The 22,900-nt window shown below is 33.1% G+C and overlaps 2 protein-coding genes across 3 annotated transcripts in view; one reads left to right on the top strand and one right to left on the bottom strand.

The window, feature by feature from the left end:
* LOC126849277 (midasin) overlaps nucleotides 1–22,900 on the top strand; it is a 93,830-nt gene that overhangs the window by 2,706 nt on the left and 68,224 nt on the right. Inside the window, exons 5-11 of the mRNA XM_050590960.1 lie at nucleotides 84–2,825; nucleotides 3,033–3,516; nucleotides 3,785–4,157; nucleotides 4,286–4,603; nucleotides 4,689–4,997; nucleotides 5,084–5,308; nucleotides 5,407–5,535. Coding sequence (XP_050446917.1) covers nucleotides 84–2,825; nucleotides 3,033–3,516; nucleotides 3,785–4,157; nucleotides 4,286–4,603; nucleotides 4,689–4,997; nucleotides 5,084–5,308; nucleotides 5,407–5,535 — 4,580 coding nt within the window. The remainder of the gene's footprint in view (nucleotides 1–83; nucleotides 2,826–3,032; nucleotides 3,517–3,784; nucleotides 4,158–4,285; nucleotides 4,604–4,688; nucleotides 4,998–5,083; nucleotides 5,309–5,406; nucleotides 5,536–22,900) is intronic.
* The window catches only part of LOC126848613 (uncharacterized), a 44,311-nt gene continuing 30,075 nt past the window's right edge, over nucleotides 8,665–22,900 (bottom strand). For both annotated transcript variants that reach the window (XM_050589624.1, XM_050589623.1), the window contains exons 2-8: nucleotides 15,970–16,171; nucleotides 14,564–14,816; nucleotides 12,152–12,406; nucleotides 11,768–11,887; nucleotides 11,250–11,432; nucleotides 9,955–10,266; nucleotides 8,665–9,657 (exon numbers count right to left, since the gene is read on the bottom strand). In XM_050589624.1, coding sequence (XP_050445581.1) covers nucleotides 9,487–9,657; nucleotides 9,955–10,266; nucleotides 11,250–11,432; nucleotides 11,768–11,887; nucleotides 12,152–12,406; nucleotides 14,564–14,816; nucleotides 15,970–16,157 — 1,482 coding nt within the window. In that variant the 5' untranslated portion in view covers nucleotides 16,158–16,171 and the 3' untranslated portion in view covers nucleotides 8,665–9,486. The remainder of the gene's footprint in view (nucleotides 9,658–9,954; nucleotides 10,267–11,249; nucleotides 11,433–11,767; nucleotides 11,888–12,151; nucleotides 12,407–14,563; nucleotides 14,817–15,969; nucleotides 16,172–22,900) is intronic.

A 22,900-nucleotide genomic window follows, 5' to 3' on the forward strand; every position in this document is an offset into this window, starting at 1 on the left:
CTTTTTTTTATAATATAATATTAGGGTAACTATATTTAAAAACATTTTAATTATATATCATTGATTATTACGATTTTTTATAGATCAACGATTAAACTTGGCCAAAATGGTGGCTTGCAAACTCGGCATTATAGAGACTAAAGCGGAGTACTTCTGTAACTTGCATAAACCTTCCATAAATTTACGTTCCAATGTTTTGATAGCGGGTAGAGCGCAGCTGCTTCGCAAGGAAGCGCGATGTTCACAGAGATATGAAAATAACAATTTCTCATATACAAGACTTTCTGCATGTTTATTGGAACGGATAGCTAGCTGCATTATGCAAAAGGAGCCTGTCCTGCTCGTTGGTGAAACGGGTACTGGAAAAACAAGTGCAATACAATATTTGGCAAAGAGTACTAATCACAAGTTGACAATTATAAATATGAATCAGCAGAGTGAAAGTGTCGATTTATTAGGTGGCTACAAACCAATTGATTTAAAGGTTTTGATCTTACCTATTTTAAAAGAATTTGAGGAGTTGTTTCACATTTATTTCGTGATAGAATCAAACAAGAACTACTTGGAAAGCATAACTCTGTGTTACGAGCAGCAGAAATGGAATAAACTTCTTGTTAAAATGCTTGACAGTGCATTAGCTGCTATAAGGATACAGAAAAAAAGGCTAAAAGAATTATTAGAAAATTTTAAGCTTAAAAAAGATGAGGTGATACATTCCAGGCTAGTCAGTCATCTAAATATGCTGAGAAAGTGGAAGAAGATACGGGATAAACTTAATAAACTGAAAGTTCAAGTGAAGAGTCAATATGCGTTTTCTTTCATGGAAGGGAGTTTGATCAAGGCTTTGCGGAATGGTGATTGGGTTCTCTTAGACGAGATTAATTTGGCAAGTGCGGAGACGCTGGAATGTCTCTCTGGTTTGCTGGAAAGTTCTTCGGAGTCGCTATTGTTGCATGAGCACGGCGATGGTGAGCCTGTAAAAAGACATCCTGATTTCACAGTGTTTGCCTGTATGAATCCGGCTACAGATATCGGTAAGAAAGATCTACCCGTCGGTTTGAGGAATAGATTCACTGAATTCTACATCGACGAGCTAACCACACCATCGGATCTTCGACTTCTTGTGAATTCTTATTTGAAAACTCTGAATATGCCTGTGAAGATACACGAGGAAATCGTCAAATTTTATTTGAATGTGAGGAAGGAAGCTACAAACACGTTGTTCGACGGTACGGCGCACAAACCACATTACAGTCTTAGAACTCTCTGTCGCGCATTGTATATCTCTGCATTGAATCCCTGCGGCAATTTTCAGAGATCCATATATGAAGCTTTCTCTTTAAGTTTCTTGACCCAGTTGGATTACAACTCATATCCAATCGTACAGCAAATGATCACGAAAACTATCTTGCATAATCAGAATGTTAAAGCTTTCCTTGGCAATCACATACCGCAACCGAAATGTGGTCCGAGCGAGGAATACGAATATATCGAAGGATATTGGGTTCTTCAAGGAAATTTAACACCTGAAGTACCTAGCAACTATATATTGACTGATTCCATCAGAAGAAATTTGAAGGATTTAGTGAGAGCGGTATCGATAGGTAAAATTCCAGTTTTACTACAAGGTGACACATCGGTAGGGAAGACTAGTTTGATTACTTATCTGGCAAAAACTACAGGACATGTCTGTGTTCGAATAAATAATCACGAGCACACAGATTTAGAAGAATACGTCGGAAGTTATATCGCGGATGAAACTGGCAAGCTCATGTTTAAAGAAGGTATTTTAGTTGATGCAATGCGTAAAGGATATTGGATTATCTTGGACGAATTAAATTTAGCCCCAAGCGATGTCCTGGAAGCTTTAAATCGAGTCCTTGATGACAACAGAGAACTCTTCATACCCGAGACGCAACAAGTCGTGAAAGCACACAAACACTTCATGCTGTTCGCTACACAAAACCCTCCTGGTCTTTATGGCGGTCGAAAGATTTTATCCCGTGCGTTCAGAAACCGATTCGTAGAATTACATTTCGATGAAATACCGCCGAATGAATTGCAGATAATACTTCACAAGAGATGCCATATGCCTGAGTCATATTGCAAGAAAATAATTAACGTAATGATGGAACTTCAAATAAGACGTAAAAGTACAGCAGCTTTTGCTGGTAAAAAGGGATTTATAACTTTGCGAGATCTGTTTCGTTGGGGCGAGAGATATAGATTAGCAGAAGTAAACAACAAATTTTACGATTGGGACCAACATATGGCGGATGAAGGTTACCTCGTTCTCGCATCTAAAGTCCGCCGAGCGGAAGAAGCGGACCAGATAAGACAAGTACTAAAGAAGCATCTGAAGAAAGACGTGAATCCTGACAATTTATTCACACTAAATGACAAGACTTCGCTTGTGACGAAACACATTTTGGAAGAGATTTTGAACAACAAGATCTCGGGTTTCGATCACATTGTGTGGACTTATCATATGCGTAGAATGGCAGTATTGGTAAAGAAATCCTGCCAATTCAAGGAACCGGTGCTTCTAGTCGGCGAGACCGGCGGAGGCAAAACGACTGTCTGCCAATTGATCGCCGCTATTAATGGTCAAACTATGCGTAGCGTCAATTGTCACATGCACATTGAATCATCTGATTTTCTGGGAAATCTACGACCAGTTCGAGAGCGTGCCGAAGGTGATCAGAGGCTTTTCGAATGGGTGGATGGTTCTCTGATAAATGCCATGCGTAATGGCGATCTGTTTTTAGCCGATGAAATCTCGTTGGCCGATGATAGCGTTTTGGAGCGATTAAATTCATTGCTGGGTAAGTAAGCGAATCGCAAATTAAATCAACATATGTAGAAAAAAAACAATTTTACATATGTCTTTGAATATAAGAAATTCAAAGCAAATAATGGCAATGATTAAATTTATGGTAAAAATTTGAAAAATAAAAGAACACAGAATTTAATTCATTTTATTATTACGAAACACACACATGCATTTATTAGTAATTTTTTTTATGTTATAGAACCGGAACGTAGTCTTTTATTGACCGAGAGAGGAATCGAATCTTCACATAATGAAGAAAACTCTGTGATCGTGGCGGACGAGAAATTTGTATTTATTGGAACGATGAATCCCGGCGGTGATTACGGTAAAAAGGAGCTCTCGCCGGCCTTGCGGAATCGCTTCACTGAGGTGTGGTGCGAAGGATGTATGGCAAGGAACGATTGGTGCGATATAATAGTGCACAATCTCCGCATTGAATCGCAACAGACGAAAGAATCAATCGCCACCGCGATATTGAGATTCACTGAATGGTTACACACGACCGAAGTGGGCAAGAAGCTCACGGTGAGCATACGAGATGTGCTCACTTGGGTCGATTTCATAAACATATGCACTCAGTGCGAAGCACTCATGTCGAGACTGACAGTCGGAGAAGCGTATTACCACGGTGCTTGTCTCACATACATCGATAGCCTCGGATCGGGCTGCACAGGTTCAGAAAGGTAAGCATTTTATATTAGCAAAAATATTAATGTGGTGTATAAAAATTTTGGATGAATTAAATTTGTTAAATTTTACTAAAAATCTTTTGTACAAAGAATTTAATTTATTAAGATTTATTGAATTTTATCAAATTAAATTTTAATTTTACATTGAATAGGAAATATATAGATTCTATTGTGATTATATCACGTTTTAACGTAATGCTTACATTTACTTTAATGCAACAAAGAATTCAATATCTAATGATTAACTATTATTTGTTATTAGCAACAGCAAATTGAGGGACTTTACAAAGGCAGCTCTTCAATTTATTAAATCAGAGATTGAAAATACTATAAGATCTGATCTTAATATGGAAATCTCTCGAGTAAACGAAAAAGTTGTTATGGATGCTTCAGACGTATTTGGCATATCGCCTTTTTATATCAAGAAAGGTCCGCATATTTCTTCCGAAAATAACGTTTTTACATTTACAACTCCCGTTACGAAGCTAAATACGTTGAAATTATTAAGAGCATTGCAATTGAGCAAACCGATTCTGCTGGAAGGAAGTCCAGGTGTAGGAAAAACTAGTCTGGTTTCCGCACTCGCCAAAGCCGCAGGACAGACTTTGCTTAGAATCAATTTAAGCGACCAAACGGTACGTGTCATAAAAAGCGACACATAGCTTCAGCATCGTCAGTATTAAAGTAATATATATATATATATATATATATATATATATATATATATATATATTGTGTTGAAAATAAATGACATCTTTTACAGGACGTATCCGATTTGTTTGGTGCCGATCTTCCCGTAGAAGGTGGGAAAGGTGGTGAATTCGCATGGCGAGATGGGCCATTTTTGCGAGCTTTGCGGGCCGGATATTGGATCTTACTCGATGAATTAAATTTAGCCTCGCAATCGGTCCTAGAAGGCCTTAACGCCTGCTTCGATCACAGGGGAGAGATATATATTCCCGAATTAGGAAAGACATTCTCAGTCAAACCTGGCACAAGGTTGTTCGGCTGTCAAAATCCTTTGCGGCAAGGTGGAGCTAGACGAGGATTACCAAAATCCTTTTTAAACAGATTTACTCAGGTATTGTTTTGATATAATTTACAGAATTTGATGTAATATTATCAAAATATATAACTTCTGTATTCTAAGATTATTATTTTTGTAGGTTTTTGTAGAGGCATTAATGGAGGACGACTTGAAGTCTATTCTTAGTGTGCAATTTCCACAACTTTCTGTGGACTTGATTAATAATATGGTAGAATTCAATAGTAAATTAACGTCGGAAATTGGCATTGTGTGGGGACACGCCGGATCTCCATGGGAAATGAATCTGCGAGATATCACTCGATGGTGTGAGACAACTATCAAAGCTGCTTTTAACAAATTTCGTGGCGATAAACAGTATTTTAATCCGGGTGATAGTGTGGAACTTATTTATGTTAATAGAATGAGAACTAATGAAGATCGCCAAAAGGTAACCTTATTAACAGATTAAAATACCTAAAATTGTCTTTCTTTAGCATTATATAATATTTTTTATATTATTGATTTATTTTGTAGATCTATGATATATATCAAGAAATGTTTTCGCTCGAAAAATATTCGTTTCCACCTAATCAACTGCCGATGCACATTACGGCAGATAAACTTTTCATCGGCGATGTGACATTAAGCCGGAAAAATTGCTGCTCAGACGAGGACTGCAATTTGTTAGTTCTCAGAGATCAGAGAACGGTATTAAAGAGTCTTATGCAATGCGTTAAGATGAATTGGATGTCTATACTTGTATGTTCAGGTTTATTTATTATATTAATTCATATATATCTTCTATTAGAATTTTTCATCTTTTGTTGATTAATCGTATTCTAAACTTAATATTACAGGTTGGTTCTTCAGGTTGTGGGAAGAGTAATGTGGTTCGTCTACTTGCTGCTTTGACAGGTCAGAAGCTGAGATCAATAGCTGTGAACTCTGCAATGGATACAACAGAGATATTAGGTGGCTTTGAACAGGTAAGTGACAACGTGAGACAGATAATTAAATATATTTCTGACATTGCGTAATAATATCCTGAGAAATAATGATGACAAATATTGAAGAAAATGAAAGAAAATCATCAATCTTTTGATAAATAATTAACTATATAAATATAAAGCCAAGTTAAAAACATATTTTTCCTTTCGTCATATTTTAAACACATTATATTGTCATTTGGTAGGAAGAAAAACATGTGATTACATATATTACACAGATCTTTATTTCAAATATGTGAGCAGGATTTTATATACATTTAAATATAATGCATTCTTTCTCTTTTTTCCTTTCTGACAAGGATTTATAATTTATGGATTATATATCTTATATGATATTGCATATTGTGCTGCTATTCGCAGCAATTTTTCAGGCATTACTTAAAAATGTTCTTAATAATATTTTTCCCTGACGAGATTATTTAGAATAATTCGCTCTAGTGCTTTAGCTTCCAAGCACGCTTTAAAAAAATTAATTTTTATAGCAATTTCAAGACATTTGTTATTTAAAGAAATCAAGGTAGGCTGAGTTAAATAAATCTGATCTCAAAATAATCGCGTTATAAAATTTTAAAAACTTGCACTCTATATACAGAGGTTAAATGTATTGTATTATTTCGATAAATTTTAAATTTAGCCAGATATAATTCCAAATTTTACATCCAATTCGTTGAGAAATAAAATATCGTAAAATATGTGTGTTAAATAACAATAAGATAATACTATTGCAAAAATAAGTTGTACAGTGCATCAAACACAAAATTTAATTGTAGTCAGCATCAAAATTTTTCATTAGATCTTTTCGTATATTTTTTATATATTTTTCGTATATTTGAATATTTTTTTTTCTCTCTGTCTTTGTTACAATTGCTATTAATGGATGTAGGCCATTTTCATTTTCTGGATATTGCATATATAAAATTACAATAAAAAATTTCGGTCTCATTCTGACATTTTCTCTTACGCGTATTTTACATTAATTTACATTGGACATTTATTACCTGTGATATACCTAGGAAGAAAGTGTGATAATTACGGTAGTTAATTGACTTGTATTCAAGCAGTATCTTTCGTACGCCGCTTTTAACAATACATTTAAGGCAAATAAAGAAAGATAGGAGGATTGTGTGAGAAATTAATCTCACGTAATTTTAACAAATATTAACAGTCACATAATATGACGTGGTATACTCGTTTTCAAATACGACATTACGTTGATATGCTTTTCGCTGTACAATAAGAAATATTCTTTACTATACTAATAACACTTTTAATATATTTTTAATATACATAATATATGTATATTTTAATGAAACCAATAATATACATATTTTGGTAATGTCAAAAGAAATTGCGATAATTTCGATTTCTTTTATCGGACTTGTAAATAATATTAGAAGACATTGAGAAAAATGTCGGCTAGCAAATTTTATGTTTGAATTTTACTCTTCTTATATTTTTCTTACAATTAAAACAGTATTTATTTTAGTTCAAAAAATGATTTGTCAACTGTGACGTAAAACAATGATGATATAGCTTGATATGAAAAATTTTTCTTACACAAAATTGTTATTTTTCATTGTCCTTATAATTAGGAGTTAGATTTTTAACTGGTATGAAATATTATGTCTTTTTCTGTGTTTTAAAAAAATTACACGACTAAAAATTTAAACCATTTGATCGAACTTTGATTATTTTTAAGTTCGATTAATTGAGTTTTGATTTAGTTTTAATTTCTTAATATTACAATTTTTTCTTGTCTTATTCTCTCGAGTTTTTCGATTAAACTTTCTCATTTTCTAATGCATTCTTTAATATTAATTTATTCGATATCATAATTTTTTAGGGAGGATTTTTCGAAATATGTTTGAGTTTTCATTATAATTAGTAAGATGAGTAAAATTTGATACATGCGAGGGGATATATTACTTTCCGTTCGCAGTTTAGCGAAAAATATAATTTTGCATAATCTTATTTTGCAAATAAATGTTTAATTCAAAATTAAAAATAATTAAAACGAATTTTAAAGAAGGATTAATAGCAAATACATATTTGCAATATTAGATGCAATTTTATGTAAAAATTGCCTACACTACATTTGCATAAGTATTCCCATTTTTGCGAAATAAATAAATAACATGATCGTATCTCTATTTCTTTTTTCTTAATCGTTATTTTTCATTTGCATAAATCAAAAGCGTCGATGTAATGCAGTTAAATCAGCAAAACGCTGATTGCGTTGTGCGATTGCAACGGGTGCAGTCTCTAAAATCTTGCGTAGAAAATATATATGTAATTTAATATATATAATATATGTTCTCGCGAGAAGATTGAGTCCCTAAGATGAAGAAGCTCACACGATAGTGCCAGTTTACAGTTTTTTAAAGATTGTACATCCAATCATTATATACATTTAGTAGTGCACCTAGACGCGAAGGAAGGGATTGCAAATCTTTTTTTTTTTTTTAGTTACACTTTCTAATATATGTTGTTTTTCTTTGCCTTGTCAGATATTCGCTTCGTTTTCAATTTCTTTTACAGAAAGTATAGCTGAAAAAAGCAGATTATAAATTATACACAATTATTTAACATTTTTAAGTTGTCATACACATTGCACGCTTTCTATCTATAAACATATATCTTCTCTATACATTCATTAGTGACATAGGACGAAGACTAGGACGTTTATAAACAATCACAGATATATTCAGATGATGCCCGGTTAAGTAAATTTTTTTCTTTGCGGTCTCTATCGTATTTTTTTTCTTCCTTATTGCTAATTATTTTGTGGCAATATGCGCACAATTAATAAAAAATAATAAAAAAATTAATATTCCAATTTTTATTTTAAATTATATACGGAATTGATGAACGGTTTATAATAACAAGTAGACAGACATTGTTTACAAGATGTATTTGTATAGAAAATGTCCTAAAGTGTGTATTAAATTGATAAAAATTGATGAAAATTTGATTTTTACTGCCAATTATACAATTAAATGATTAAAGTTTTATTTTCCATTATCCAATTTTCAACTAATTAATAATTATAGCAATATTACTTGCTATAATCATCTAGAATTTTATAATTATTTCTGGGACATTCTGAGAGAGCGATAAAAAAGGCATTATTTCGATAAAAATTGTTGCAAGTAATTCTAGCTAGAAATTCGCGAAAAATAGGGAAGTATGCATTTTCGAAACATGGCAAAATGGCAACGCTATTGCTCAGATATAAAAGCAATAATATTTTGTAATTATTTTAACTGACAATTTTGGACGTGAGAATTGTATAAATTGACATAGACGTAAGTATGAATTTTATGAAAAAAATCAGTCTGTCGATATTTTTAAGTCTAGTATACGTGCATCTCATAAAAGTACAAGTAAATGTATACATCAAGTCTTCGATTATTTTTTAAATTCAGGATACATTATTCTTGATTAATCTTATACTATATAGTAGCTTGATGTCTCGCTCTTCGACATCGCGGAAAATCATTCTATTCGTTGCAACTCAATTTATGATTTGATTTGAATTAAATTAAATTTATGATGGAGTTCCATCATAATTGGCTCCATTGATATTACTATTAAAAATTAAGAAGAAAAATCTTTATAGACGTGTTCAAGAGCAGTCATGTAAATGGAAATATTTGTGATGCCTTCGCTGATACATACATATAATATATTAACGCTCGTCGTTAAAAAATAGGTGACGCAATATTTATAGTAAACGATTCATTTGATTTCGGCTTTATCGACAATATAAATATCTGATTAGAATATATAATGCTTCAGGAGGGGATCTTAAAGGAAGGTTTCTTCCCGAAAAATTTATTTTTATCATCTTGCGATTTTTTTTTTTTTACATTGTAGCCAATTAACGTTTTCGATGCGTTGTTAATTTTTTTTTATAATAAATTTGCTTGTTTATTCGCTGGGCAAGTCACTACTTGTCGGACTCATTTGGAGATCATTCAATTCTGTAGGTGCCGGCAGCAGGAGACTCGGTCTCCTGGACAGTTCCTCTTCGTAAAGACTGGAGGTGCTCTTCGGTCTTGAAGTCAAACTCCAGGGATCGGGTACCACGATAGAATTGTCCTGTAGAATAATAATATATACATTTGTACGCGTTTAACATATACTCAGTTAATAAAATATATATATATATATATATATATATATATATATATATATATATATATATGATAAAAAAGTCGTATAAAAAAATCAATATTTTTGAAAAAGGAGACATCAAGGAAAATTAGTCTTCAAGTAATTAAAGACCAATCTTCAAGTGATTAAGACAATTCTCTTTGAATAGTTAAAGTCCGGTCTTTAAGTCATTAAGAACGAATTTCGCGATAAGTTTCGGCTATTATTCAACCAGTGTCCTACCACCAGTAAGTGTTTGGCAGTCGGTGGCAGGGGTGGTTTTAGGAGCGCCACATCGGTAAGATTGCATCCCGACGGCGCAACCGGCGCCGCCAGGGGTGGATCCGGCGGCGAGGGTAGATTCATCGGCGCCTCGTATCGGGGTAACGTGACATTCTGTATCGGACTAGTAGCGGCGGATCCGAGGATCCATCGGGCTATGCTTTCGCAGCAGCCGCAACACACGTCCGACATGCCTTGCCGCAATCCCCGATGTAGAGCGAGGAACAGAGCCGGGTTTACAAAGGCATGGACATACGCAATGTGCAGAGTCACCTGGTATAACAAAAACCGCGAAACCCGGTGATTTAGATGCAGTATATAAATAGTACGATATAAATTGTAAATGCAAATGCAAACATCGATGCAAAATTAGATAACAGCATAGTCATAAATTGGAAAGGAAAATAATAGAAACAAAAAAACTGATGTTTTATTCTAAAATATAAAAAAGAAAGAATTATAGCAAAAATTAATTATATGAATGATGAAAATATATTTAATTATTTATATATATAGATTTTTATCTAAGATGAACAAAGATTATATTTAAAAGAGGTTTATTAAAGCACTCTATAATATTTGTACGCGGAAAAATATTTGTCTAGTTAGGAAATAAATATGAATCATCTCTCTACGTTTCTTCATTGCGGTTTTTGCTTCGTCAAAATATCGGGAGTCTATTGAGAAGATTAAATGCAGCTATTTCGTGCATCTGCTACGACACTGCATCAGCAAAATCGCTGTGCGATGCCGTTGAGTTTTTCGACGCGCAATTGCTTCTTTGGAAAATTTATATTCTCTTCCACAAGAAAGATTCTTGTGGAAGAAACTCTCCGCTCTCCGTAGAATCGTGCGAATTCGCTCAACTGACTTGCAATTCATGATCAGCCGTGTGTTCCTACGATCGAACATGTTTCGTTTTTACGTGTCTCTTCGCGAACTTTTCGATTTATCTCTATCATGGCTTTGTATTGGAAATCAAATCAGTATCATTCGACAAGCTTTATTTCGCATGTGGATGTTTTAAAAATCATATAATGCTAAATTATAATAATGAGTAAAAAGCGTGCGAATAAAAGAAAAGATTTATATTCGCGTGCCGATATTGCGCACAAATGTATGTTTACAAATGACAAGTAATGATCGAGATATTTACGAAGCATAAATATCGATAGTGTCTAAATTCTGTAAAAGCCAATAGCAGATACAAACTTCCTATTATCTAATTCCGTCGATATTCTATTCATTCTAATTACCTCGTAGCCTGTAGGATTGCCTATAACAGGATGGTGCACTAAGGTAACGAAAAACAATGGTCCCCAGAATATGACGTATGCTGCCGTTATGACCAGGAACATTTTCACCCTTTGCACGCCCTCGCGTTCCATCCTTCTGAGGTAATTCCTCATTTTTCGATGCTCCTCGACGGCACCTGTCCTCTGAAATATATAGAGATGCCGTTTTGAATAATTTTAAATCTTTATGCATCTCTAGTATTCGCTTTCATCGTCATCTCTTGCTTGGCACATATGCTCAATTTTATTTGCATTTGTAAGCGTAAGAAGCAACGAGCGTATCCGAGAAAAAATGGTGATAATTATTAATGATATTTAAGAAAAATACTAAATTATATAAATTATGGATCGAAATAAATGATGATCTAGCAAGAAAAGAATTTCTATTTAGCAAGAAAAATTTTTTATTTGAAAAATTATTTTTTAATATATAAAGAGATACGTTTTATGCGTGGAAAATTATTAATATAATGACTTACTTTTGGCGTTGTACCGTTTCTCGTGTCAACTACACCATCTTCGGTTGCAAGCGCGTTGGTTGCACCCTGATGTCCGCCTGTCACATTAACGAGCGTTGTGACGAGACCAGCTACTCGTACCTGGGGATAAACAAGATTGTATAAGAGTAGAAGAGATTTATTAATATTTTAAAAACGTATTTTAAAACATATAAAAAAAAGTATGAAAATATAAATCGTCTAAAATTTTATTTCAAGTTAATGTGTATGATATTTTTATTAACATATTTTATGCATAAATTTGTATTCTGTAATTTTATATATATTTTTATTAGCATAAACGTAAGTTTCGATAATTATAAATTTATAATACTTTAACCATTAATACATATAAATTTTGCTCACCGCTTCGACGTTAGCTTTCGTCAGATCCCTGTGCAATTTTCTCAAATGAAAGAGCGTGAGCGCCACGCAAATGATGTTGATGACAATCCAGAGTACGTTGAGTATATAATGACGGAAAGGGCCATGTATCAACGGGCAACTAGGCGCATTGTGCCCGCTCTCCGTATTGGCCGCTAAAGCCCCGCTGAGAAACGTGGGCCCCAGATTTATCGTTATGCTGGCGAACCAGATCATGAAAGTGCCAAAGAGCACACACTGCAAGCAATAAAAAAATTATTTGGAAAAACTTGCGAAAAAGGATTTTCCAATTTATGTGACATTTCTCCCAAATTTCACAAATTTCTCAAACTTGTAACGCTTCGCGAATTGTACGAATTCTTTCTTGTGATAGAAGATTTTTCAAATAACGACTTTTTGAACATTTTTACGGAGATAGACAAACGTGAATTTTATTTTTGGGGAAAATGTAGAAATAATTATATAATTAAAATAATTTTTATTTATTTTAATATCTCTTTTCTGCGAATTTCTATAAAATATTTTTATTAAAAAGATAAAAGAACACATAAAATATAAAATATTATTTCTCTTATCTTGCTATAATAAAGTACAATACACAAATTGTTTTAATTAAAGTATTTGATGCTATGGAAATTTCCGGTGAGTTTCGCAAATATTCAACCGAGGCTATTTCAATCTAATTATTTAATCAATGCTAGTAATTTGTGTAAACTTTTACGATTTAAATAAAGATAAATTTAAATTTGCATATTTATATTAAATATGGCGCATTGTTTTATTTGATTCATTATTTGCAACATAATTGGATATTTTTATATAATTATAAATTTGTTTGTACAGTGCAAAACAAACTCACAATACATTTCATTCGAGTAAAGTCTAATTTAAAATATCATGATTGCTTTATAATGCGAGTTTACAATAATCTCAATGTCTTCGTTTACATTCTAAGAAATCCGTTAAATTCGCAATTGATCGTAGAAAGTAGAGACCATTTTATAAAAGTCAATTTTTGATCATATTGTTACAATCGCTCACCGCAAAAAATGCAAAAAATATTACTTTTAGTTTTCTTGATTTTATCAAAAATATCGAAATAAATTTCTATCACAACTTTTAACATTTCAACATTGATTATCTTGATAACTATATCGCAAATCAAAATTCTTATAAATTCCATTTTTAATTAAATAGCTAATAATTTTTTATTGTGATATAATAATTAGTTTTGTGGAAAATTATAATAAATTATACTGAAAAAAAATTATATTAAGACTGCAGTTGCAATTTTCTCGCGTGTATAATAATAGACATATTGCATGTTTAACGAACCGTCTTATTATTAAAATTAAGTTTGTATCATTAAAAACAAGTCAATTACTGTTTAACATGCAAGTTATCGCGTTAAATTAATTTGGAACCGCCTGCTGCTACATGTCCCCAGGGAAGTCGAATCGTTGGAACCGGAAATTAATTGCACTAATTTAATGTTATCATATAAGATCTCTCGTAAGATTTGCATCAAATTTTAGGGACGTACAATGTGGCGAATTTGGGAATAAATGAATTTTTTTTTATGTAAAAGTTCCGCCGTTCTTTCTCGCGACTTTCGGATTCAACATGTTGATAGATAAATTGAACTAAACGCGAAAAAGTTCTCCTAAATCAAAATTTGTTTTGCTTTGAATGACAAATGATAAAAATATGGACTTTTTTAAATAATTTAGATTAAATTAAATTAGAAAACTCTTGCATAAATATTATTTCTTATACACACATACTTTATTTACTTTAGTTATATTTGAATATTTATTATAAATTAACATGAAATGTTACTTTAGAATGGTTTAAAAATCATTCTTTATGTTCTTTTTTGCGAATGATTAATTCGACTTTTTAAAAGGGCTTTTATATTTTTAAAAGCCAAGACTGTGTAAGCATTATTGTCTTTCTGTGACGGCGATGGCGCGATTAATTTTCCTTTAAAAAATTTGGTTCATTTCGACGCGCTGCGTGATGCAGACAGCTTGCACCGCAATCAGTCACTAAATTCGTCATTGCTGCGGTTAGGTGGAAATCTCTCTTGTTCCGAATATGAGACGAATGACCGCAGTTTGCGTTAGTCAAAGTCATGTGGTTTATTTATACATCAATGTTTTTGATCAATTGCTTGCCATAAGCAAATAGATATAAATTAACTTGAGTCAATACAGGCTTAAAAGTGGTATATTTTATTAGTACATAAATTGAAACTTAATTGTTAAAACTCGGAGAGAGTTTACGTATGAATATGAATTGACAATCTAAATTATACCTTGCGATATATCTAAGACAATCATTGCGAATACGAACGGAAATCACATTAAATGTGCGCGCTATAATTTTTATTACCTGGGGCGAGTCCATCAGCAGAGGCGCGGTCAGGTCTGCCTCCTCGTCGCTCTCTGGAAATACCGGGCTGTCGTTTAACACGGTTGTAAGCATATTTACCGTAGAAACGGTCACCAGTAGCAGAAAGGCAGTCTCGACTAGGGAACACTTGTTAACGGGCTGACAATTCAATATACTTGAGCCAAGAGGCAACAATATAGCGGCCCTCGCGCAGTCTACCATGGCTTGGTGGAATAACAATCCCTGGGACCACCTGTAAATCCCAGGATAAATATGCATCAATATGTTCATTTGCTATTCCATCTCGCTATGTCTTTATCAACTTCGCTATTTTTAGATTTAGACATTGCATTCTATAAAATAACGTAACGTCTTTGTATTTTATTTGCACGGACAGCTTATTTATTTATTAAATAAATTTTATTTGAAATAAGAATTTATGTGTGAATAAAAACAAACTATATGCTCAAAATGTGGCGTGTCGAATTTTATCGATTTATTAACTTTTTTTCACAAAAATATGATATACTCATTGCGTTCCGTATCATATATGCTGAATATTGACTAAACTGAAAATTCTGTTGAAGTAACTTTTATTTGAAATATCCATTTTTGACTAGGAAAATATTTTATTTGTGTGTAATCTGAAAAAAATATTGCATATTTTCCGTCGTCGTTTTTTGTTAATAAAATTTTATAGATTGATAACAGAACATGTTTGATATATTTAAGAACACTGTAGTTTCTCACGTACATTATATTTGAAATATTTTATATCGGGAGATATAGTGTACACAATTTATGTTTACTCGCAAGTATACGATATGCGATCAAGATTTTATTCGGTAAACATGTATGGAATTTACTTGGCCGCAATATACTTATCGAAATAAAGTTTAGCAAGTTTCAGAAAGATACTCTTTTGCCAGATTAAAATAAGTCCACGTACATGACATAAATAGATAGATAAATAAATAGATAGATAGATAGATAGATAGATTGAGAAAGAGAGAGAGAAAGTTTCTCTTAACTCATAAATTTTATTCACAAATGTCAAAAGTCATGTTACAGTAAATTCGCTTTATTTGCAAACGGCATGTTCCTATTGTACAGCACTTAACTGGCAATAGATTTGAACATTACGAGGTAAAGGATACAATAGTAGAGCAATGTGTATACGTATTGCGAATACAATAACACAGCTGTGCATACGTATTGCAAACCTATTCATCTTTCTGTTCAACAAACCACGGTTGTATGATTTTTAAAAACGTATGCCCGTATACAAAAGCGGTTTTGTTTAGCCAACATCGATCGAATATCATAACGCGGGAATCTCTGGTATTATTTCCGGATCGAAGCACGGCACTCATAAAGCGCTGTTCTTCGACGGATTATTATTGTACCTGCGCAGCTGTGGCTTCGCCAGTATTAGCGCCATGAGGATGATATTTGCCCCCATCCCCAATGCACCGAGGCTAAATATGACGGTGGCCTCGGTCACACCACCGGGATGACACTGGAACACCTTTGTGGCGTTGGACGTGACATTCCCGGAAGCGCCGATGCCGAACCTCAAATTAGCTCCGATCATCGCTACCGCTGAACCTGCACAAAAGAGAATTGCCTCATTTAATCACCGCTATCAGAATGTTTCAATACGATGAATTGCTAGGGCGAAATCCTTCAAAATTCTGATTTAAAAAAAAAATATTTAGCGCAAATATATAATGGAGTCGTAACATGCGAATAAATTATGAATAGATAGGTGTTAAGTAAAGATTGCTCTTAATGATCGATATAGCGTCTAATTATGCAAAGTTATGTTAAGTACAAAGGAGGAATCTCTGGCGTTGCTAGGAGTTGCGTTAGGAGCTATTATCAGTGAAGAGCGCGAGAATCTCAGGCATTTCCATCTTTCGCCAAATGTCGAATTACCCACGCTTTCAAATCTAGTTACTCTAGTTAGGTCTTGATTATCTCCCGTGCTTTGCGTGAGGTAATGAATACTCAATAATCAGTCGTGTCAATAATCACAGAATAATGGAAACGATCTCTCATAACTTTTATCAATTCAGGCTGCTTGGTTTTGATAAAAAATTGAAATAAAAAATGATGCATAAAAACGGAAAGGATTGAGATGTACAGAATAAGTCTAAAAGTGCACTTCTGGTTTCGAAGATAATGTGCTGTTAAAATAAAGTTAAATAGCAAAATATTTTTGATGGCTTAATCATTCATAGATTGTGTAATATTTTGTTTTATTTTTTATTCCGCGAACAAAACAGCGCTTTCATAAAGAAATATTATTTCATTCAGGCTCTCGATCAGTAATAAATTTTTAATAACATTAATCTTTAACAACATAAAATATCAAGATACAATATATCTCATTAAATTGTTTTACGAAAAAGTTACACTCACATTTCAGTTTTGATTTAGTTTTTGTCAACTTTCCAGCGTTTTTACTAGTTTAAACTATTTCTCATCGGATACCGTATCGTTACATTTTCGAAAACAAGCGAAAATATCCACCGAATTGAACGCGATATCGGTTGTTTATTCTTTCGTTAAGATTCAGTTGCGCGTGTATTTTACTGAAAGGGAGGTGAAGATGCGAGAAAATAGGAAAGAAATTGAAAAGGCGAGTATATATCCGAACTTTACAGCTATCGATATCTGAAACATACACAATGTGTGTCGGAACCATCGAATTTTCCTTCACCTACAGATTCTTGACTTTTTCTTGTCTGTAGTCGATTGTTAAAAATATCACGATATGTAAAATTGAATTGTAAGAAAAGAAACTTATAATTAGGTTTTCATGAACCCTAAGCTTCTACTTTTACAAATCGATAAGAAAATATATTAAAATTTAGATTACTACACGCATATAATGTGGGTAAAGGAAAATTTCAATACTTGGGTTGAGAGAGAACCTCATCTTTTATCCTCCAATGAACGTTCGCCAATATATATTCCAAGAGGCACTGTTTCAAAGTGCTTACCGCGAAATCATATACCTTTCTCCTTGCCTTGAGGCAAAATCACTTGGTTCACGTGTACGAGCGCGCGTTGAGTTCGAAACGTTTGGTTGTTTTCGCGCATACACGACCCACATTTTCAACTTGTGACCCATGTTATCCGAAAGAGATGCTGCCGTACGAGAAGTGTTAACCGAGAGAAAGAGAGAGAGAGAGAGAGAATGAGAGATAAAAAACAATTCCAACTTTATTCGACCTGTAAAAACTCGGTCAGCATGTCAGGCTCGAATGATTCTAGTACCTATCAATGTACAGCTAAATCAGCGAAATTAAGCGGCATCCGATACGAACTAATTCGATTTCGAAGCAGCTGCAGTTAATTGCGAACTACGAGAATGAAAAGAGAAAATATCCTGTCGCCTGTTGACGCGCGCGCTTCGTCATGATTTGAAGCTTCGTCTATGGTTCTAAGAGATTCTCTTCATTTCAGCACTATTGAAACTTTCTCAAGAAACTCCTCCATCTGTCGCGAGGCTCCTTCTTGCATTTTTTTAATATTTTTTACAAGTCAATTAGTTTGAAATGAAACGATAATTTGAACAGTTATAAAATGTGAATATTATTGATGGATCTTAGAAAAATTTGATGGTAAACTTCTTTTATTTGTAATGGAGATTAATTTTAATGTAAAACTGTTAATTACCGTTAATAAGGAATTTAAATACGAAGTGAACAAAGATGCTTTTTTAATCTTACGATAATTTAAATATTTACATGATACTTTCATAATAATTACGATACAAAAGAGAGAGTTATTCTACAGAACTGTCACAAATTAAAATTAAACAAGCAGCGATATTATGGAGAGGATAAGGCAAATGTAATAGTTTTTCATTCATATGTTCTTTAACAATAAATTATAGCTCGCTTTTGTTTATTTTCTTATAAATACGAAAGAAAAGCCGAGTATTTTTCATTACTTTCATGACTGTCAGTCATTGAAGCTTCGTCACGGGTCTTTTGAAAGCTTCTTTCGACATCACTACTTTTTCAACTTCAGAACGATTGAAAGTTGCTTGGCAATCAAGCTTGGTCGTTACGAGTCTTCTCTCTTGGATATCGATCGCGGCAAAAAGTTCTACTGGTCGAAGTCAAAAAGAAAAACCACTCGAAAGTATACCACCACTGCTCTTTTATATCCGTCAGATTGCAATCGATTTTAAGCTGTAAGCGAATTGATATCATTATTGAATTGATAAAACTATATATCCCCTTTATAGATCCTCATCGATCGATCCTATTGTAAGATTCTCTGTAATATCATAGATCAAGAGAGATAAGGAAAAAAGTGACTAAATTAAAGTGTCGAAAAAGATTAAAGTGCTCCTTGTACTTTTACTTTCAATCGAAGCAATTGCGCTCTGAAATAAAGTGCGCGTAGTCAATTTCGGTTAATAAGTACTGTGAATGAAATTTATATCACAAAAAGCTACAAAAAAAAAAGATAATATTTCTTTCTACATTATAAAACATGATCTATACAAAGATGAATTTACACACGTGTAATTCGCTTTTAAAATGAAAATTTATATAATAACGGATATATCAGATTTCTTCCTAAAATAATCTGCTTAATTAGAAGTGTGATAAGTCGACGTAAAACATCACGCCGTTGATAGAAATCCGGAGAGAAGAAATGTCCCTGATCAAATTGCGATAGATAATTTGTGTTTTTCGACGCGTTTTTCTTCTCGGCCGTCCCACGAATCGTAAATTCCCATCTGTTCGAGAGTTTTTTTATCGTGCCGCGTCCAGGAGGCGCCGGAAGGAAATCTCATGCATATTCACGCGGAGATGACATAATTCAATTTTAGGGCCACGTCACATCAGCAACGAGGCTCTCTCCCTCTAACTACCTCACAATTAACCTGCCGGTAATTCGTACCGCTGCGGGCTAGTCTTTGCCTTGCCGTCCGAACGCTCAAAATAACTTTTCGTGCGTTTCAAAACTTAAATGTGTATTCAGCTGGCTCCAGAACGAAGTTATCTCTCTCGGGAAGGTTTCTCCTCGCGGCATTTTTCGTTTTGTAAGTTTTACTATGGTTATTTCTGAGCAACGCAAGTACATGTGAGGTACAGATGATATGTTAAGATAATGAGTTAGAAAAGAATTCATAAGCGCATGATTCATAAATTGCTTTCAATCTACGAATTTTATTTTGCAAATAAATATCGATATGTTTTATTTGTTTAATTACTATGCTCTTAAATTTATAAGATTTTATTTTTAATATTTGAAATATTAGATATATTACTATTATTATTATTATTAGTATTATTATTAGCTATATTATTATTAGATAGATTAGAAATATTATTTTTAATATTAGAAGCATTAGAGATATATTTTTAAGAGATTTTCGAGTTATAGAGCGGATAAAATTTCTTTTGAAATCGACAAATTATATTTTAGTCTTCATGAAAAATTGAAGGGATTCACCGTTACGTATTCACGGTAACGTAGAAATTATACAATGGCATGTGTCACAGTAATGAATTCATCTTAAGGATTGCAACTCTTTACGAGTGTCTTCGAAATGGCTTCCTTTCTTATGAATTCTTGAACTATACGAATATTATAAATTTGAATGTTTGATTTTAGACGCAACGAAATAAAATTTTCTATAAATTATGCAGATTAAAAAATTTTGAAAGTGTGACATTGCTGAATAAATATCATATAAAATAAAATATTACGACAAAAGTTTTTTTTTTTAATAGTTCTTAGTTCCGCGGCTGGTTGCATATGCAAATTTTGAAACTAAAACTTTATAATATCTTAATCTCGATAGCAAAGATTACCATATGCTTTAATTTTGTGTGCGGTGACATCAGCTTAAACAACAAAGACGAAATAATATAGACGTCACTATTTGCGATTTTTTTTCGTGGTTAGATATAAAAGAGTTTTATTTTTTATCTTACTTTACATAAAGCCATTTAAATTTTTTTACTCAATATTACCGCATAGATGTCATTTGTATGCAAAGGGTTAATAGACACTTACGTGTGCAAATAGAATATCGGTAGCTGATACGCATTTACAGGGATAAAGTGGGACACGTGGATTTGGTATAGGCGAATGTAATAGGATTTAAAGCAATCCAATTAGTTGGACCTAAATAAATTCGTTAAGTCTTGACAAGATTCCAGCATCCTTTTTATTTTCTCTTTTTTCATCTCACTTGCTGTTTTCTCGCCTTCGTTTTCTCCCATTCTTGAAAACCTCAGTCAACCGTATAATCACTTTCTTTCTTTCGCTTGGACAAAAACTAATAACGAGTCAAATAATTCGTCAGGCCGATCAAAAACTCCAACCGACGTACAACTTAATTCGCAATAATTTTTACTGATTTTCTACGTTTGATATCTTTTATTGAAATAAAATTGTATCATTTTATTGAAATTGTTATCTAATTATTTAGTAAATGTGGAATAGGCAAAGATAAATAAATAATTTCAGAATATTATTTCAAGATATTATAGCGTAAAAGTTACTTGCTATCTTGTGACTTGAAGAAAAGTAAAAGATATGGATATTTGTATGGATAACATTTTCTCTCTTCAAATTGCAGCCAGCTGTTTTCGTTCCAAAAGGTAGTGATTCTACGGTATCTTGAATAATTTTGATTTGCAACAATAATATTGATATAAACAATTTGCGCGGAAAGAAAAAAAAACATACATTATATTATTTATATAATGTTACATTTTTTTTAATTTTTAGAACATATTTGTAGAACATATTTTGGAATTATTTAATTTAAATTTACAAGATATAATTATTTTACATTTTTTTTAAACTATTTTTTGCATGAAGCGAACATAAATATACAAGACCTTCATATTTGTTGAAAATACCGATGTTAAAATTCGCACGTAGAAATAGGGTGCTTAAAGTCAATTGCAGCGATAAAGCAGACAATAGGCAGGAGATGGAAATTTCGTCGAACGAAATCTATATTGCATATGTGATCGTAATCTAAAAGGAGATAGAGCGAATCACTGAATCACGCTTATCTAATTCAGACTGTTGTTGGTGTAGTTGACTTTTACTGTGTTAGCTCGTCGAGTTTGGACTGTGTCTCGGGCATAATTCGGGAAATGCATGACGGCGCATTCTCCAAGTTTATCTCTCGCTGAACGCGGGGATGCAAGCAACCGCCCGGAAATCCGCGGCGGATGTGTCCCCGCTATTGAAATCACGCGATTGCAAGACGCGCTTTGATTATTCCATTCTCGGCAATCATGTCGCGTGACTAATTAAATTTTGGTTGGGAGAGGGCATATACGTAGGATGCGATCGAGCGTGCACCGGTAATGCCGAACATCATCAAAGATGGTAATTACGTATCCTCGCCGCGGCGGTAATTGGATCTCGCATGTTCGCCATCGTCTCAACGGCTGAAAGTGGTCGGTGACGTATTCAAGATCGCTCGTCTTTAAGCGCGTGGCATGATTATTCATGAATGTCGTATTCGGGAATGATTAATTTGTAAACTGCCGTCGCGCCTCTAATTTGCCGCTTGTCACGCATAAGGCTGTGTATACTACATTAAGCCGCAATTCATGAGTGATAAATCGCTTATTTATTAAACTATTAATTAAACTATTTATTAAACTATTAATTACTTAAGATTTTTTCGTTTTTTTTACTCTTTGAAACAAGTATAGAAAAAATGCAGATTTATATAACATTTCTAATATCTTATTGATATATGAATTATTATTATTACTTTATAACTGTGCAGAGAAAAAGAAAGAATGAAATTGAAATGATATTGTATGAGAGATAGTTTTTGATACCTGCGTTTTGGAAAATTGCAAGGACCTTGAATTCGTGATTGCTATTCTATGATATAATTCGGATATACGTCGTAACATGAAATCGTACAATAAAAATTCGCTGTTGAATTTCGCGTCGAGCAGTTCGTCGATCGATCGCATCAAAAGTCAATTTTGCTGCCGCGACGTTGTGGAGAAGTTGCGTGTGATATGTTTCATCGAATTTCCTCCATCGCTCGTTCATCTTCGCGAGCATTCTGAACGCATGAAATCTAGAAGCCCGATAAAAGAAAATTGTAATCTTAGTAATATTTTTTTTTTTTAGAAGGAACGAGATATTTTATGGAAATATGTTGAATAATCTTTTCTTCTCCTATCTTCTGTATAACGTCTCTAACAAAGATATTTTTTTATTTACATAAAATAACACAGAGCAGAAATCTTTTTATAAATTGAACACGCGTGCGTGATATTTGCAAAATAAAGGTTTCTCAGACTTGTAAAAGCA

This window comes from Cataglyphis hispanica, chromosome 4, assembly GCF_021464435.1.
Source record: "Cataglyphis hispanica isolate Lineage 1 chromosome 4, ULB_Chis1_1.0, whole genome shotgun sequence".
Classification (NCBI taxonomy): Eukaryota; Metazoa; Arthropoda; class Insecta; order Hymenoptera; family Formicidae; genus Cataglyphis; species Cataglyphis hispanica.